General features: G+C 42.8%; 2 protein-coding genes across 3 annotated transcripts in view; both read right to left on the reverse strand.

Annotated features, from left to right (window-relative positions):
• The window catches only part of LOC102313239 (keratin, type I cytoskeletal 9), an 11,623-nt gene extending 4,412 nt beyond the window's left edge, over positions 1–7,211 (reverse strand). Inside the window, exons 1-2 of the mRNA XM_042220751.1 lie at positions 6,866–7,211; positions 4,674–6,143 (exon numbers count right to left, since the gene is read on the reverse strand). Coding sequence (XP_042076685.1) covers positions 4,674–6,133 — 1,460 coding nt within the window. The 5' untranslated portion in view covers positions 6,134–6,143; positions 6,866–7,211. The remainder of the gene's footprint in view (positions 1–4,673; positions 6,144–6,865) is intronic.
• Positions 7,212–8,627: 1,416 nt separating this feature from the next.
• Positions 8,628–19,488, reverse strand: part of letm2 (leucine zipper-EF-hand containing transmembrane protein 2) — a 15,681-nt gene continuing 4,820 nt past the window's right edge. For both annotated transcript variants that reach the window (XM_005924369.3, XM_005924370.3), the window contains exons 4-11: positions 15,928–16,071; positions 13,671–13,808; positions 13,354–13,557; positions 12,795–12,914; positions 12,126–12,245; positions 11,696–11,794; positions 11,285–11,353; positions 8,628–10,006 (exon numbers count right to left, since the gene is read on the reverse strand). In XM_005924369.3, the coding sequence (XP_005924431.1) occupies positions 9,950–10,006; positions 11,285–11,353; positions 11,696–11,794; positions 12,126–12,245; positions 12,795–12,914; positions 13,354–13,557; positions 13,671–13,808; positions 15,928–16,071 (951 nt within the window). In that variant the 3' untranslated portion in view covers positions 8,628–9,949. The remainder of the gene's footprint in view (positions 10,007–11,284; positions 11,354–11,695; positions 11,795–12,125; positions 12,246–12,794; positions 12,915–13,353; positions 13,558–13,670; positions 13,809–15,927; positions 16,072–19,488) is intronic.

Genomic DNA, 19,488 nt, shown 5'->3' on the forward strand with positions numbered 1-19,488 from the left:
ATCTGAGCATTTTTGGATACCGAAAATCTTCCCCGCCTCACACACAAATAGCTGCTTTTGTATACTTTAAAAAAACAACAACAACTGTTGTTTAAATTATCTTGTCAGATCTTGTTATAGGTCGTGTTTAACAGTTCGGCTGCTGTGACACAGCAATTAAAATTAAGCCTGATTTAATTAACTTTTATTTATTCTGGTGTTGCGATTGTATTTAAATAGTTTTAAATGACTTGTTTGCCTTCAATCTGTGAAATGTACGTCAAGCATATCTGTCGTGAATGTTCTCAAGCTATTTTATGCCATTTCTACCATGAGTTAAAAGATTAAATTGGTTTTTGACAAAGCGACCTTTATATGTTCTTTATTTATGAATGTCAAACACTCACTGTTCTTCAAGAGGCCAGCTGGCTTTGTAACAAATGTAACATAATAGCTATATAAAAATATTTTAAGTGGCTAAAAAGGAGTGGATTGATTATAAATTATATATTAAAGACTTGCAATAAAGGTATTTTCTTTATTTTATACATAACCTCCTCGGTATGGTAAGCATTTTATTTGTCTCAGGCTAATACAGCGACTAGTGATAACTAATCGATGATTTTTGCTTTAAATACTTGTAAAAACTTTTTTAACTGTATGTGATGCCTTTCCCTGTAACTTGTTGTTAAAGAGCTGCCGCGATATGGGAGGCAATAACAAGTTGCCTGGTGGATGGTTTGTTCCTTGAAACAATTAAAACATATGTTACATGTTGTTAGAATTTATTTATAGCTGCATATTAATGCAGGGAATTCATATTAAAAGGGGAAAACTTCACTGGAATACGCCCTGCAATAACCACTGCCTGATACTCGGTTAGATAAAGACTGTTTACTCCAGGTGACGTGAACTGCGCACAGATCACAGGTAGAAACATGAATTGCTCTACTTTACCTACAGCCTCACCTGTGTGGTGACCGTGAGTCAGATGAGTTCCTTCCTCCCTGTTTGTCTTCGATAATGTCCCCGCGGCGCTCGTACCTCTCCGGTTATGGTTTCAACTGTTTCATTTCTGTCTGACATATGGCCGCACGAGAGATGTGGGTCGCTTAGAAAAAGATGATGGGGGCAGGGCTGGGGTGGAGTCGATTCTCGGCATCCACCGGGGAAAAGGAAATGGAAAAATAATCAAATAAGGGCCCACAGCCAATCAGCAGCGAGAGTTCAGTGCGTGTACTTACTAATGGTTCAACTTTTAAGTGTCTGCTTTACTGAACGTTTTACCATATATCGTACATTTGGCTCATACTGAAAGAATAAATGATTCCATTTTCAACTCAACTGTATTCATATAGCACCAAATCACAACAACAGTGACCTTAATACTGTATGGTAGAGGCCCAACAATAATGCAGAGAAAATCCCAGCAATCAGATGACCCAAGGGTAAGCACTTGGGACGGAAAAACTCCCTTCTGCTTGTCCAGTTTCCTATTTTTATTTTATGTTGTTTTTTTTAAGAAAAAGCTATTTTGCAGCTAATAGCTCTTTGGGAGCAGCTTGTTAGTGCAGTTATTCTATTATACCTGTCAAAAAGGAACAAAGTGCCCAAATATAACATTAAAACTGGTTCGTTGTTGTTTGTGAAAGTATGCACTCGATGTCTTTTTATGCTTGAATCATTCATAGAGCAGTGATAACTGGCTTTAAAAACAAAAACATTTCTCTGAAAATGGTCAGGTATAAGGACTGGATTGAAAATGAGTGAAAAGGTCTGGCTGCATGTGTCGTAATTACCAAATGAGTGGACTGAAACAGCTGGACTCAGAAACACTCTGCAGTTTTAAAAGATGTGTTTACACTTGGGAGGTAACAGAAAAAATGGCAGCAGGTAAGAGTTTCTGACTACAGGAGCATGGCAGGGGAGCTCTATTCGAGAGGAAGAGATTTAGATTCTGCCAAAGGTGATTGTTCTATAATTAATTTTAAGTTCTGAAGGAAATTGAGTTGAAAGCCTGCTCGCTTATCGACAGACTGCAGAGGGATCAATGGCTAGCCAGAGGAAACTGGGAGAAACCCATGGAGAGTACTCCTTTGGTAGCAGGAAGCCAGGTTGTAGTAACGGGTTTGAGTGGCGGTGCACTTGAACTCAGGAAAGTCTACAACAACGCAGGAATGGCAGTGCGGAAACGTCAGCCATCCTTTCACCAGAGCAGACACTGGAAACAGACAAGAGAGGAAACAGGGTTTAAACAGGCCACAAAGCATGAAGAACATTGTTCAGTTTCTTTTCTGTTTACTCTAATTAAAAAACTGTCTTTATGGCATTTAAAAAAAGTTCCACTTTCCAATTTCCACTTGACCTAAAGAAATGTTTGATATGTAAATAATTTTGTATATGAACAGTTATCTTTGCTTATCTCTGTCCTGACCATCTCTTGTGTTTATTTGTAATGTAGACTGTAAAAAGAGGCGTACTGATATGATGGAGTAAAGTGTTTGCTTTCACCACTCGCGGTTAAAAAGCTCTCAGCTGGTCACTGGAGGATGTTTGTGTGGCAAAAACAGGGAGTGTCTCCTTTCGGGGGGGGGAGGTCTTGGTCTTTGTTTGAGTAATAGGCTGTAATTGGTGCCACACCGCCCCTTCAGCTGTGCTTCAGGTTTCTGATAGTTAGAATGACTCAGGACTGTTGTTTTATTTAAGCTAACATTATCATCCTGCTGCAACCAGGTTTCTGTAAGGCAGACTAAATCGATCTGTTGATCAATTATTAAGTCATGTACTAACAGAGACTTGGAAGAAAGAGAAAGTTGTTGTTTTTTTGTCTGTTTGGGAGCTGACACAGTCAGGGGATGGGGTTTGGGTGGATAACAGGAGGAGAGAAGCTGCAGAGAGGCGTGTAAGACTGCAACTCTGCTTCCTGGTCACATTTTGTGGGGTTAATACGTTGGCCTGATTTCTAGAAATGAGAGCTGCTCCATTCAAAGTGGGATGGATGCCGTCTCTCCTAACAAGACCAGGTTTCCTCCAGAAAGTTTCCCAATTATCTATGAAGCCCACGTCATTTTTTGGACACCACTCAGACAGACAGCAATTTAAAGATATCATCTGGCTAAACTTGACACTCCTGGTCTGATTGGGCAGGGGAATTCAATATGGTTAGTGACCTCCGATTGACATAATCGGGTGTCATTACTGCCGGCATGAATTATAATTTTACTGAATTTACGTTTACCCTTAGCCAGCAGTTTTAAATTCCCCTCAATTCGCTAAATATCCCTTCATTACGAAAGCTGGCTTTTTTTAAGAAGAAGGAACATTTGAGGTCAGACTAACATCTGTAGGAGCTGAAAAAATCTTCTGACGTTAAAAATCTCCTGGATTTACGAGCAGAGATGTTATCAAAACTAGTGCGTAATCTGCACTTTACGTGGATGACTCAAAGCTGATATCGCGGTGCTAAAACTTAGCACTGCAACACTGTTTTCATGAAACAGAGCAGAAATTAACTGAAATGAACTTCCTTTTCTCAGCAGTGCGCACACAGAGAGCAACTTCTCTCTGCTCAGTCTGTAAAAAAGAAAATCTTTGGTGTGTTAGATTAATCCCTCAGTGTTGCAGTGTGCTATTCAAACTAAGAAGCGGTGCACTCTACATCCATGACACAGTAACTGGAAAGCTGTTTTCAAAGAGAAGCACTTGTGGGAAACCTGAGCTCACATTGGATTTTTGAGCCATTATATCACATTTGTTTTACTGAAGTGTGTCTTTGTATAGAAATTACAGTGCTTTTTCAGTAGCTCATTCTGCAATTGTGAATAATTTCCTTCATTAAATCTGTCCTATAACGTGTCAGATAAAATACAAATTATTTTCTTATGTTTTGCTCTTGTGGTCCAGTGCAGCCTGTTTCCTCCTGTGTTGCATTTCTGTGACTGCAGTCAAAATTCTCTCCATCGATCACTTATCCCAGCTGACCTGAAGTAAAAATTCATGATAAAGGCTGTGGATTCATTTGAATCAAACAGAAGAGGAGAGGAAAAGGGTGCAACTTCAATCACACGAGGTTACTGTTTATTGCAGGGGTGTCAAACATAAGGCCAGAATTAGCCCAGTAAAGACTCCAATCTGGCCATTGCATGGCTTTGGAATTTTTTTACTTTAAACATATTTGACTCCATCATATATGTAATAGATCAGAATGGATCATCTTTAGGGCTGATACCAATCAGGTTTCTTCAGTAAATACAATGAGAGTCCATCTGCAGCTCACACTAGTGTTTTCAGATTCATCCTGCTTCTAGCATGCTGACATGCTTACAAACTTTAACTTATTTACAATCTTAGTTAAAGCATACTCTACTCAGCTACTGATGTCATTCATGCACAACGTATGACCCAAAATGAATCATAAGATGAAAACTTTTACATTTGTTTATTATAATTTACTCCAGACTCGCTGAGATTTTTCTCAAAACCAAACATCTAGACTTTGATTACAATTCTTCTGGTGTCTGCAAATATCTACAAAAACCAGTGATTATAAAGGTCTGCTATGTTGCCCCCTGGTGGGCTGTGAAAGTGTTGCATATGGGTTGTGAGTGTTTCATCGCACACTCATTTGGTCAGATATAAAAACCAAATGAGCAACACATCACACAAGTTTCTCTGTGTAAAGAAGGCTTTAGTGCAGCTGTGTTTGCAGTATCACTATAATGCTGGTGATGACAGAGAAAAGCCCTCGCAGGTCTGTCTGCAGTCTTTGCGCTCCACTGCTGCTTTCAAGTTTGGTCTTTTTCTTCAAGTTTCTTTCAGCATTGACGATGTAAAGTTCGATGCACCTCTTGAGCTTAACCTGTGTGATCAGTGCTGGGTAACCAATCTCCACAATGCTCACTGTGTCGTCATCATCAGTTTGGAGGAGCTGTGAAGCTGCAGGTGCAGGATTGTCTTCATACTTATTCGGAGGGTGAGGAGTTGAAGGGGAATCGGTTGAGGAGTTTTTCGTTGCGGTGCTGTTACTTGTGGCGCTGCTGGCAGTGCCAAGAGCAGCAGTAATTGATGCAATGGTGGAGTTCACAGTAGCAGCTGTGGGGGGTTTAGATGTAGTCACAGCTGGTTTGAGGTTTGGTTTTCGATTCTTTACAGGGACAAGATCTGCTCTATTCATGCAGGACTTTATGAAACTATCAAATGTTACATCAACTTGTATGTATTCGTAATCTCTGCTGAAGTCATTTGTATCAGTAGATCTAATACCATACTTCCTGTACATGTAGTAGTTGTAGTAATACTCCTCCTGGGGGCTGTGGAAGTGAAAGTGAGGACGGGGGAACCTTCCTAACCCGTAGCCCAGGGCCATTCCTGTCAGAGCTCCTCCAGCTGCCGCCAATGCTGCTCTGCGACCAAAACCTTTGGATTTATCAGAGGGAACAAAGCCCTGTGCCTTTGCATAGTTTGAGAAGGGAGAGCCGCCACCAGCACCATGACCCCCATACCCAAAGCTGCTGGCATAGTGAGGACTCAGGATTTTGTTGTTTGGGTTGTGGTTTATGTATCCGCCTGGATAACCCCCGTAACTGCCATAACTGCCCCAGTATGGGTAGCCCGGTCCTGGGTAAGCACCAGCTTGATGCCCTGGGTACCCTGGGTAGAATCCTTGATTAGGGTACCCACTTTGGTAAGGGTATCCTCCTGGTCTGCCTGGTTGTTGAGGGTAGCCTCCTGTGTTGGGGTAACCTCCTTGGTAAGGGTAACCTCCTGGTCTGCCTGGTTGTTGAGGGTAACCTCCTTGGTTGGGGTTACCTCCTTGGTAAGGGTAACCTCCTGGTCTGCTTGGTTGTTGAGGGTAACCTCCTTGGTTGGGGTTACCTCCTTGGTAAGGGTAACCTCCTGGTCTGCTTGGTTGTTGAGGGTAGCCTCCTGTGTTGGGGTAACCTCCTGGTCTGCCTGGTTGTTGGGGGTAACCTCCTTGGTTGAACTGTGTGGACTGTTGGGTCTTAGACTTAGTGTCCTGATTAGGTTTTGTTTTTGAAGGCTTCTTAAAAGCATTCATTATCTGAGGAAACTTTCCTCTTTTGGAAGCCAGTGAAGGTTTAATATGAATGACGAGAAGAGGTAGACACAAGATGGCTATAAGTGTTGGCTTCATCTTTGTACCACTGCAGAGAGAAGTCAGAGAAGAAAGCAAACAGGAAGACAATAGTAATATTATAATTTATCCTCTGTAGGCCACGAGGTTTCATTTTTCACACCTGGAGTCTTCCTCCTTTTCTTTGTGTGCAGTCTATTTTTGACTAAACCCTCCATAGAGTTGAGTGACATAATATTGTAAATCTATGTGCACAGCCCTGCCTTTAACAGCACTGATCCGTACTTGCGCAGTGCTGTCTTATGATTATTTAATATAAATGGAAAAACTCACTGAAACCTTAAAATGCATGACCCTAACTGTGAAGTTAGAAAAACCTCTGAATAATCTTTGAAATGCATGTAACTGTATCAGTGCATTGCATCAATTACAACCGTCATATGCGTTTGCACGACACATTCTTGCCCTACTGTTATCAACACGAAGCTGTAGGTCCGTTATAGCTGGCGAGCTTAAAATAGAGCAGTCTTTCAGCAGCCAGCCATATTTATAGCTGTTTTTAAAACGCAAAACACTTTCTTGAATCGCTCCCCGCCACCAAAAGGAAAACAAAGAAGTGCACAAAACTTATCTATCACCTGATGTCCACGTAAAGTCTCTCACCAGGTCGAGCCTGTAATCATGAACACGTTGGCTCTGTTTGCTCTTTGAGAAGAGGCGGGAGGACACCATAGCGTGTAAAACATTCAGGTTAAGACAAATTCACCACAAAGCACACAAACACACACTGACCTGTGCTTCCAGCGAGTCCACGGCAGCACTGCTTGTGTATGAGATAAACTTCAAATGTCAGCCCCTCCTGTCCCCATGGCGACAAAAAATTCAACCCCCTTCCCGTCACCATCTCCCAAAATACACCACAGACATTCACACACTCACTCTGTCATTCATTGTCAATCTCGACCCAGAGAAAACACATTCATTTAAACCTTCGACTCAAGCTCAAACTAGAGACAACAACTTTTCTGACTCTTTTAAAAATGTCTTTGATATCCTTCACAGCGCAGGTGAGCAGCTCACACTGGTGTCATCCATCCACAGATGTTGGCATTAGATGAAAGGTTTTAGATTATTTTTTTTTTAAATTATAATTTACTGAAAAGTCATCGGGATGTTTCTCAAAACCATAAATCTAGATTTCCTTTGACTACGAGATCTTCAAATTTCTAAACCAGGGGTTAGACGTGTGGGGTGCTGCCCCCTGGTGGGCCATGAGGGTGTTGCGGGGGGAGAAGAGTAGTGTCTCTTGGTTTGTGACATTCTTAAGTTTGGGAATGAGTGATCTAAACTCATTTTCACAGAAGTCCATATTAAAAAATCCAAAAACAGTTTCAGATGAAGGGCCAAATGACTGATACACCATGCTGCTGTTGCACTCTCTTCTTTTTCCTTTTCTGTGTTTCTCCATATGATGAAGGCCTCAGAGCAGCTCTGTTTGGATGTTGCTGCCCAGCAGCATCAATGTAATGCGGGTGACTATAGAGAAAACCCTTGGACGACACCTCTATAGTCTCTACTTCTGATTTTAAGCTCCAGCTTTTTCTTTAAGAGCTTTTCGACATCAATCGCATTAAGCTCTCTGCACTTCCTGAGCTTCATCTGATCTGTTCTTGTCACCGTGTGTAGTTCACTTTAGCGTCAGGTCTAACAGGCACAAGATCTGTTCGATTATTCACGCAGAACTTCATGAAACTGTCAAATGTCTCAGCAGGTTCAATGTCTCTCACGACAGGCTTCAGGAAATTATATAAATATTGAAAGCCTCAACTTTACTCCTCCAAACATACCTCTTCTCATTGTGATAAAAAAAAACAAAAAACCCTCAATACTCTGATCTTGTATGACCATAAAATTCTTCTTCAGGAGGTATTTGGCTCCTCCATGTGGGCAGCTGCTCCCATGATGAGTGTATGTCAACTTCTGACTACACCTGTACACATCTGTAAGTGGTTTTATGTTTGATCCTAATTTGCAACAAGTCTATTTACAGGCCATTTATCAGCAAGAATATTAAATGAGTAGAACTTTGATCAGAAACACAAACTAAAGTGATTTAATGTCTCCTTGATTAGGTTACAGGACAAAATCCTGAATATGGAGTAACATTTAATGTTTGAACAAATCAAGTTTAAAGTTTTGAGTAACTAAAGTTTCGAATTAAGAGCTCGAGTAACTAGCTAGCACTCATCCACAACACACTGAAAGCATTAAAAGCTATGAACTAATGAGACTAATGACTGTAACGGCTCTGAAGTGGGCAGAGAAAAAGAGAAAGTTGACACCCTTTATCTCTAACTGGGTCCGAGTTTGTCAAACCTGCGAACACAAAGAAAGCCTGGATATGCTGAACTGGCATTGCAGTACACCCATCATGACCTCTGACCCCAGAGTCAGGTGTGACTACAGGGTTCTTTAGAAAGCACTGATCCGTTACTGATGACACAACGTTGCAAAAACAGTTCACATCCATTAAAAACTGAAGCACAAAAGAGAGAAAGTTTTGAGTCTTTTTATTGATCTCCTTCAGCGCAGGATGTAGAGATGATTGAAAAGGTGTCTGCTTTTCCCATCAGTAACAACACTGGTGATTATAATTCGAGGAATCATTTGGATCAAACGGGAAGGGGCCAAACAGGAGACATTCGTCTATAGAGAAAAAGGTGCAACTGGGCGCTTCAAACACAGAGGTGACTGAAAAACCAAAGTAATATATTCTGATGACAGACAATCACCCTCTAACCTTAGGCACATGTGTAAAACCAGTGAAACAAGTCTTAACCAGCAATGATTGGAGTTAAAATGTCCTTTCAGTTATGTCATCCACTTCCAGGAGGTGCCTACGGATAAATAGCAACGAGTGGGGTAAAAAGAAAAAGAAATAAAACACCACACAAGTTGCTTCTCCATTAAATGTTTACAGGGAGTTTGAAGCATCACACACACAAAGCTGGAGAAACCTTCCAACTTTCATGACAGTAAATATGGGGGCATAACGATGTTAGACATTTGGGCAAATCAGCCACGATACCAAAAAATAATCATCTCATGTGTGGCTTCAGGCTTACAGCTTCTCCACGCGAGCGGACATCAAGCATTTTCCGTTTAAAGACTCTTTAGCATCATAGTGTTAAAACATAATACACTTGAAATAGCTGGTCCTTTCAGTGGCTGTACCAGTGAGCTCGCACTTAATGACGAACCCCTCTTCACTTAACAGCAGCACGTCATCATCACCCCCCCCACCCACCCCAATCTAAACCTGCTGTTTCACCATCAGATCAACTCAATCTCTGACATTTTAATACCTTTTATATTTTATGTAGGCAGCATCTTTCTGGTGCCTACAGCTGACTTTAACAAAGGTGGGGCAGCTACTGTGGGGAAAAAAAGAAAAGAAAAAAGAAAAGGGTTGACTTCTCTCTCAGCTGGCACAGGAGTTAAAAACACCTGCAAATAAAACCTGGTATGCGCATAACAAACTGTACAAAGCTGCTGCTGCTTCAGTTACAGAACACAAAAACAAAAATGAGCATATTTACAAATGTACAAAGGGAGAAACCATCGTCATCACAAACAGTTCACCAGGAAATGACTTCAGGTCACAGAATCAGCAGCCATCAGCTGACTGCCAGGGCGGTAGCACGTTGGGAGAGTGTCAGAGATCGGGGTGCGCAAAGCTGAGGTGAAGCCGCCGAACCTGCAGTGAGGAAGATGAGGAGCGGGCAGGACTCCTGGGTGAGATGCTGGTTCAAAAACAGAATAAGGGGTTTTAGCCCCGTCCATTCCTCCCCTCGCTCCAGGCTCTCCTGCTCATCTTCACACGCCGTTCGCACTGATCTTGCTCTTCTGAGTTCCTTCTATTGCCGCTTTGGCCTGTGGAAAAGATTGGAAGAGTGTTTAAACATTATCATCTCCTACTGAACATGTATCAAGACAAAACAAATTTCTTCTTAACGCTGTTAAGAAGTCTGCAGTGACCCAAGAAATACAATGGACACAGTGACGTTGTTGCCTGGGTCAAACGAGTTGCAGCATGGTGCCCAGACACTGAGAAAACACGGCAAACACATTGAAGAATATGCAATTCTGAAGAATTTACGGCCATGAGCTGTCGGTAGATAAAGAAGCCCATACACCTAGACCTGTGGCTTGACTTGGCCTTTTACACACTAGCCGTGAATATATTAACAATCCATAAAGAGCGGAAGATGTTTGCAGGAAAGAGGTAAAAAGATGTCTGCTTCTTTGTGTATTTGGAGCCCATGATTTGTGTGATCTTCCAAATGTAGAAAAAAATATTTTTAAAACATCTGCACAAAAAAAATCCTAATAATACACCCAAATAACAGTGCATTTCTTTAACTTCAGTGTCTAAAATGTCAAAACTTAAGGCACAAATCCAATCTCCCCTTAGGTATGTTCTTATGGTTTCCCACACTAATGCCATTTTTAGACTGCCTCAGGATGTTACAGTAAACCTCCCTGTTGGCCGTCTCACTCTGGGGGGCAGGGTGAGCAAACGGTGCTCTGCACAACTGAAAGTTGAGAGAAAAAGCTCATCACCTGACATCACTCACACCTTGCACAAACTGCAGCACAGTACAATCTCTCTGGAGCTTAAAGAACACCTCAAATCAGCAGCCAGGAGTGAATAGTTCACCACTAATCAGCTCTGAAAGCGCTCAGTTAGGCCCAGACTTTGCAAAGGCATCATTAACATGTTTCACTGATTTATCATGACGGATAAAAATGATTTCACGTCTTTAAAACATAAATAAACAAAGGAGAAATCAAACGACCAGGACTAATGGCAGTCATGAACATTTGAAATTAGACTCGTTTGAAAGATGCTAAAAATAAGATGAAAAAAAATCCGTACAAAGAATCTTAAAATGTCTTTACACATCTTGGGAGGACTGACTTTAAAAGATAAATGTGACTGTGTGACAGTCACAGGTCGTTTTCAGATATTTTTAACCCTCACGGATTAATTTATTATTCTGTGTCTATGTTTTATTCTGCTTTCAGTGATTACCTAAAAGATTTATCATAAGAGCACGTCAATCGCATGTTCAGGTCAGTGTGACAGACGAATGAGACCAAAGTGGGAAGAAATTACTGGAAACCATTCAGGTTTCTGTGGACACTCACCTGAAGGACTTCAGCAGGAGTCAGAGGTTTGTCTGACACGGCTGGAGCTTTGTCTCTCACTTCCTCTGCCTAAAAGTCGATAGAGGAGAAGAAAAATATGATAAATATATCATTAGATAATAATAATGGATACAACTGACTGGCTTTATGTCCTGTGTTGGGAGGTATAAATGACGATTAGTAATTTATTTTGTCCCTTATATCTCAGAAAATATCCATGCACTCAAGTATGCCTAAAAATGGGCAGCAGAGCTCCTCCAGCATGAAAATAAAGTTTTGGTCTTGAGGAGGAAATCTCTGCAGACCTGCAGCTTTGGCCCAATTTCCTGTGTCATAAATACAGTTCATCTGACCTCGTGCTCATGTGTGTTGTTGGGGTTCAGTGTTTGGTTTTGTTAGGCGTGCACTGACCGGTCTGTCTTTGATGATGAGTGCAGGGTCTGCCAACCTGTCGCTGCTGACTGGGACTGTATTTGCTACTGGGTTTTCCTCTGGAGTCACACCAACCTTCTGCAGACCAACCAACAAATATGAGGTGAGAAGAACACGTCTAAAATCATAAACTGCTCTGGTTTAATTTGATTATCATTCTCTTTCTCAGATGTGCTCCATTTCACATTCAAAACCTGTTTTTATATTTCCAGCTTTTTACTTTCTACTCTGTTCTTTTGGTTGTATTTAAAACAGTTTTTATTTCCATCATGATTAGCAAAGACGATCCTGTTTTTCTTTTGGTTTTTTTTACACAGCTGGAGTGTTAAGCGTTGTGCAGCTTTCTCTGGCCGACTGATAGGTCAGTGAATTAAGTTGTAGGATTTTAAATTGTCTGCAAAGGACGAACCTCGATCTTAGGAACAGGCGGGATGACGTGGGGTTTGGGTTTGAGGTCTGTCAGGTACATGGCTCTGGAGAGCAGCAGCAGCGATGGAGGAACGTTCTCATTCAGGTGCAGGTCCAGCCACTAGATGAGAGAAAAACATTTATGAAACGAGATTACTGGAAAGGTATAAAAGGTTTGCTTTTGATTAAAAGGTTTTTTTCTAATTAGCTCTGATATTTGGATCAGACGTCGACCTGATCCTGACTTTAAGAACTGGATGGAAAAATCGGTGGTGGTGAGATTGTCTCATTAATTTAGATCTGTGTTGTTGTAAACACCAATAACTTTTTTATTTATTTTATTCTGTTATTTCCTCATTTTCCTTTATTATTTTTCCAATTAAAACCCATTCAGTGCACTTATATTCTTGGATGCCTGTATTTGTAAGGATTTATTTTGCAAAGTTGGCAAACCTGCTAATATTAGTCTCAACAGGCTGAAAAGCAGATCCAATAACTGGACCAATAGCTTGCCATCATGTCCTACAGTACTCCTCATTTTTCTCCAAGATGAACTTGTCTTCAAGAGCAAATCTGAACCATTTTGCTCCAGCTGACCTCAAACAGCGTTGTCTGTGGGCGACTCCCAACTGAACGCTTAAAGAAAACACGTTAAAAACCGGCTGCTCACCTGCTGCATCTGCTCACGAAGCTGATCTGTAGTAAGACCGAGAGACCTCATCCCACGAATGCGGCACGCTGCCTGCAACTCTGACACACTCATGGCCGCCACACCCTCGGCTGCAATCATCTGTGAAGGGATGAAAGAGGAAGTGAAAAACTGAAGCATGAGAAAAGTTACTCTTTAGCTTGATCAACGTATGTCTAGCAGCTGTGTACATATGCAGCACAGTAAAAAGAGGATATATTTGGTGTTTCAGAACTTTCTACCTTAAAAGGAAACATTGTAGTAAAACTGATCTGAAACAAGTCAAGTCAGAGACATTTATTACAGATTTACTTCTTGTTAAAGATGTACTATTTTTATGTGCAGTAACATCAGACACTAAGTAAAGCAGGAAAGAAGAGAAAGAGATAATCTGATCATAACTGGCAGATGATTAAACCCAGCCTGTGATGTCACCTGAGATGATTAATGGTTGTTTAGTTTTACAGCCTTTGTGTATCTCTCCTAGTCACAGCTGTAAACTTGTGGTAACGAGCTTTCGGGTGCCGGTGCTCAGTCTCACCTCATCGTCCGACTTGATGGCTCTGAGTTTCATCATCAGCTGAAAGCGCAGCAAGTTGTTGGTGCCAATAGGCTGCAGCTCCAACAGTTTGCACAGAGCCACCAGCTGGGGGCGCTCCAGGTGCTCCAGCGTCAGCTCGTCCTCAAACAGCTTGGAGAAGCGGACAATGTCCTTCGTTTGGGGTTGCTCTCCTGTGCCCCGAACCTGAAATGGAAAGTTACGGACGCATTACTATAGTAAAGCTTCTTCAGTCATCCCTCAAACACGTGACAGCGGATCAGTAACAACGTTAGAGCAACGAGTTTGCTGTCATTCACCTCCTGAACGTATTTGGAGAAGCGCTGCGCCTCATCGTCCGACTTTGCTTTATTCCTTCGAGCCATCTCAGCGATCGTCTCCTGCAGAAACTTAGCCAGCTCCAGCTTCGCAGCCAGACCTTTCTTCTGCTTCTCCTCCTGCAGGATGACAACAATTGTTTAAAAATGCAAGGCAACAAGCAAAGAGAGGCTAAAGAAACTATGTCCTTAAAGTTTAGAGAGGAAAACATTTTGGGGAAGAGATCAGAGTGATGCGACAAGATCATCTGAGAAGGGGGGGAAAACAAAACAAAACACAGTCTCTGATTGATTATGTTTAGCTGCATTTAACACCCATTATATATATTATACAGAAACCATAGAGCTTTTTATGGGAAACTAATTTATGCTTCAGTATAGGTATCAGGAAGAATGTTTAGGATAAGAAGCTTTTACAGCTCAATAAAAAGGAAGCCCACATTTTCCCTTTGACAGCATTTTGCTTACTGCAAATAATAAAATGTATATCACAGTAAGTTGAGTTTACATTTGGCTTGGACTTTCCCTGACATTGCTTTTAACGCTGTTTTACTCTTTTCTTTAATTGTTATTATTGTTAACTAAGTTTCAGAGAGCAGACACCTCCAAGCTGCCCAGCAGCATGACAACATATCTCTGAATCATTCAGCTGTGCTCCAGAACAACCACGCAGGATCAGAGATAACAGGGCGCACACAACAGAAACTTTCAGTGCGTGAGGGAAGACGGCGTTTAACACATCAGAAATGATGATGCAGTTTAAGAAAGACCGATATCAGAACAGGTCATAGGAATAGTTACAGTTGTTGACAGATGCACCTACTTAACACATAAAAAGTTCAAAGGTTGTCTGCTGACAACATGTTAAAAAACAAAACATTTAGAGTTTACATTGTGCTTATAAATGCCAGACACGTGTCTCAGAGTAAACTATCAAGATCAGATCAAGTCAGCAGCCTGCTGGAGTCCCGTCTGAAAGGTTATATAATCCCAATGAACCCTATTATAAGTTTACTCAGGCAGCAGAGTGTGTGTATGGGTATGTGTGTGTGTGCATGCCTTTTTGGTCTCCGTCTCAAAGGTGGAGGGCAACATCTCTGGGAACAGTTTGAGGAAGACGGGAAGAAGGAACTCCATGAAGGGGACGATGATAAACACCATGAAGGGCACCAGACGGAAGAGGTCAGCACAGGTCCTCATCAGCTGCAACAAACAGAAACAGTGCAGGGTGTAAGACAACAGTATTTATGCTATGGTGCTGCTGACTGTGGGTCCTTCCACAGCAGAGGTAGAAGAGGGACAGCCATGGACGAGGGGTCCTATAAAAGCACAGATCAAAGTTTACAGTTTAACTGTCAGGGATGCACCAATATGATATTTGTCTGACAGCGACTGAGGGTACGTCCAGAGGTACACTTTAACCATAACAGTGAAGAAATGCTGGCCAATCAAAAGCCCACAAATGATAATACAGCACACAGTCTGAAATCAAAAGTAAAAGGAGATAAAGGTACACACCTTTGACATCGTTTCTGTGTAAACACAGAAAATGAATTTTAAAATGCATTTCAAGATGCACAGAGGTTTAACAAAATACCTGCATACGTGTGGACGTAGCCCATGCATCTGTGATAAGGTGCAAATTTATGGGTGCTATCTACTTTCTCTTCCATGCTCAACTGTGGCTGGTGATGCAGCAGAACTAGTTCACGAGTTGCTATGCCAGGAAGAATAAGGACCGCCAGCTGCAGTTCAAGATGGAGGACATGTGTGACCATGGCTGTTTCCCAGCTTCACCAACAATAACTGAAGCGCTACACATGTCATCAGGAAAAGTAAACCAACTGACAGTTTCTGTCAAATATTGATGTAGACTTGCTGGCACTGTGAGGACATAAATGGCCCTCAGCTTGTCAGTCAAACTGGCTATTTCCATTATCATACATACATATACACACACACACACACACACACACACACACACACACACACACACACGTAGAAAAATATTTAGTATACACATCCAGAAATGCATATACTATTATATATTGTACATATATTTATTAGTTTCAGATTTAGCCATTCTTGTATTTTGCTTGTTTACATTATTGTATTTCTATCAAGATTAGATCAAGTCAGCAGCCTGCTGGAGTCCCGTCTGAAAGGTTATATAATCCCAATGAACCCTATTATAAGTTTACTCAGGCAGCAGAGTGTGTGTATGGGTATGTGTGCATGCCTTTTTGGTCTCCGTCTCAAAGGTGGAGGGCAACATCTCTGGGAACAGTTTGAGGAAGACGGGAAGAAGGAACTCCATGAAGGGGACGATGATAAACACCATGAAGGGCACCAGACGGAAGAGGTCAGCACAGGTCCTCATCAGCTGCAACAAACAGAAACAGTGCAGGGTGTAAGACAACAGTATTTATGCTATGGTGCTGCTGACTGTGGGTCCTTCCACAGCAGAGGTAGAAGAGGGACAGCCATGGATGAGGGGTCCTATAAAAGCACAGATCAAAGTTTACAGTTTAACTGTCAGGGATGCACCAATATGATATTTGTCTGACAGCGACTGAGGGTACGTCCAGAGGTACACTTTAACCATAACAGTGAAGAAATGCTGGCCAATCAAAAGCCCACAAATGATAATACAGCACACAGTCTGAAATCAAAAGTAAAAGGAGATAAAGGTACACACCTTTGACATCGTTTCTGTGTAAACACAGAAAATGAATTTTAAAATGCATTTCAAGATGCACAGAGGTTTAACAAAATACCTGCATACGTGTGGACGTAGCCCATGCATCTGTGATAAGGTGCAAATTTATGGGTGCTATCTACTTTCTCTTCCATGCTCAACTGTGGCTGGTGATGCAGCAGAACTAGTTCACGAGTTGCTATGCCAGGAAGAATAAGGACCGCCAGCTGCAGTTCAAGATGGAGGACATGTGTGACCATGGCTGTTTCCCAGCTTCACCAACAATAACTGAAGCGCTACACATGTCATCAGGAAAAGTAAACCAACTGACAGTTTCTGTCAAATATTGATGTAGACTTGCTGGCACTGTGAGGACATAAATGGCCCTCAGCTTGTCAGTCAAACTGGCTATTTCCATTATCATACATACATATACACACACTACACACACACACACCCACACACACACACACACACACACACACACACAACACACACATAACGGTCAGCGATTCTCTGCGCGATCAACCTCTCACTATGTTTAAGCTTGCTGCGGGAGATTTCACTTGTCATGTTTGCATAGTAAGCTAACGATTGATAAGACGATGTCAGAGGAATTGGTGCGCAAATTATCATCACTCACCAATCAGTGCTGTCGCTCTCTATACACAGTTCGCGCGATTGCAAAGTGAAAGCAAAAAACAAGCGCAAATTCAAACGCGATTTCAATATGTCACATATTGACAGTGGCTCACCGATGCCAATGACATAATTACCCAGCTACATTTCCGAAAGAATGCAAAAGCATTGACATATTGTAGCGGGTCAGGGCTGTTCGGGGTTCTGTTTGTAGTTATGTTTTGTGTATGTTGCCATGGTGACGGGTGACGCCCTCTCGCTGCGACAGTGTGTCCTTCCGGGGTCAGAGGTTGTTGTTGTTGCTGTGCTGTTGCCGCGCTGAGCAGTTAGCTAGCGGCAGTGTTCTTCTGCAGATGTCAATAAACGGCTGTGCTCCCTGGCTAGCTCACGGGAAGCAAGACCAAACGATACCTCCGTCTCCTCCTTGTCTGAGCTCGCCACAATATATTTTTCCTTCCTACAAAGCCCGACTGGAAAAATCGCTAGCCCCGGGACGTCGGGCTAGCGATTTTGCAAGCCCTGTATCTGATTGAGGAATCACTCATCTTTGGAAAAGAGAGTTTATTACAGAGAAATGGCTCTTTCCAAAATAAAAGCTATACTATACGCTTCTTCTGGGCTATATTCTCAGCAGCATATTGTAGCGGGTCAGGGCTGTTCGGGTTCTGTTTGTACAGTTATGTTTTGTTTATGTTGCCATAGTGACGGGTGACGCCCTCTCGCTGCGACGGTGTGTCCTTCCGGGGTCAGAGGGCGCCCTGTGTGTTTTGTTGTTGCTGTGCGGTTGCCGCGCTGAGCAGTTAGCTAGCGGCAGTGTTCTTCTGCAGATGTCAATAAACGGCTGTGCTCCCTGGCTAGCTCACGGGAAGCAAGACCAAACGAACCTCCGTCTCCTCGCTTGTCTGAGCTCGCCACAAATATTTTTCCTTCTACTGCCGAGCAGGCAGATAGATTTTGGTAGCCCGACTGGAAAAATCGCTAGCCCCGGGACGTCGGGCTAGCGATTTGCAGAGCCCTGTATCTGATTGAGGAATCACTCATCTTTGGAAAAGAGAGTTTATTACAGAGAAATGGCTCTTTCCAAAATAAAAGCTATACTATACGCTTCTTCTGGGCTATATTCTCAGCAGCATATTGTAGCGGGTCAGGGCTGTTTGTACAGTATGTTTTGTTTATGTTGCCATAGTGACGGGTGACGCCCTCTCGCTGCGACGGTGTGTCCTTCCGGGGTCAGAGGGCGCCCTGTGTGTTGTTGTTGTTGTGCGGTTGCGCGCTGAGCAGTTAGCTAGCGGCAGGTCTTTCAGTTCAATAAACGGCTGTGCTCCCTGGCTAGCTCACGGGAAGCAAGACCAAACGACACCTCCGTCTCCTCCTTGTCTGAGCTCGCCACATTGGTGTCAGAAGTGGGATGATGGTGGCACCCCATGTTCTGACCCGAGTGACTTTTCCCCCGCCGGTCGTGACCGGCCGGTGCGCCAAAAGAAGGCACCTGGACATTTGCAGGACTTTGTGTGGGGTAATGGGGTCGTCGGGGACGACTGACCCCTTAGGTGGGGGCTATGTAGCGGGTCAGGGCTGTTCGGGGTTCTGTTTGTACAGTTATGTTTTGTTTATGTTGCCATAGTGACGGGTGACGCCCTCTCGCTGCGACGGTGTGTCCTTCCGGGGTCAGAGGGCGCCCTGTGTGTTGTTGTTGCTTGTTGGCGCTGAGCAGTTAGCTAGCGGCAGTGTTCTTCTGCAGATGTCAATAAACGGCTGTGCTCCCTGGCTAGCTCACGGGAAGCAAGACCAAACGACACCTCCGTCTCCTCCTTGTCTGAGCTCGCCACAATATTAAACATATCAGGTCCCCATAAGGAGAATCATGTGCTAACGGCTGTCTAAATGACTCGGGTAAAGTTTGTAGCATGCATGCTTGTTGTTTTTGTCTGCTTCCACTTGTCTTTGCACTAGGATGATGTCGGCGTAAATGTGCAGTCATATTCGTTGTGTTCCCACTAGTGCTGTCAGCGTTAATCTCGTTGAAATGACGTTAACGCCACAACACGGCAAATCTCCGTTAACGAGCTACCCCTGCGTGGGGCTAGACGGCCAACACGTTAACGAGCTAACTGCGCTAACACACTAGTTCCCACCCATGTAATTGAGCATTGCGTGGCACATCCAACATACTGTTTTACTTTAGTCCATGACGCGCTTACCTTCAGGGTCATATCGTCACATGAAAACCAAAATAATTCCAAACGCCAGATCTGAATGAGGGTGGGGGAGGTTCAATTTGCCATGTTGCAAGGAGAGCTTAACTTCTGTCTCGCTAGCTTGCCCTGCGCTCTTCCTTCTGACGATGCTGTCTGTGTTGAGCGCTAGTGTGTGTGTGTGTGTGTGTGTGTGTGTGTGTGTGTGTGTGTGTAGATGAGAGAGAGAGAGAGAGAGAGAGAGAGAGAGAGAGAGAGAAAGAGAGAA

This window comes from Haplochromis burtoni, unplaced genomic scaffold, assembly GCF_018398535.1.
Source record: "Haplochromis burtoni strain Fernald_Lab_line unplaced genomic scaffold, NCSU_Asbu1 Contig_54, whole genome shotgun sequence".
In the NCBI taxonomy this organism is placed as follows: domain Eukaryota; kingdom Metazoa; phylum Chordata; class Actinopteri; order Cichliformes; family Cichlidae; genus Haplochromis; species Haplochromis burtoni.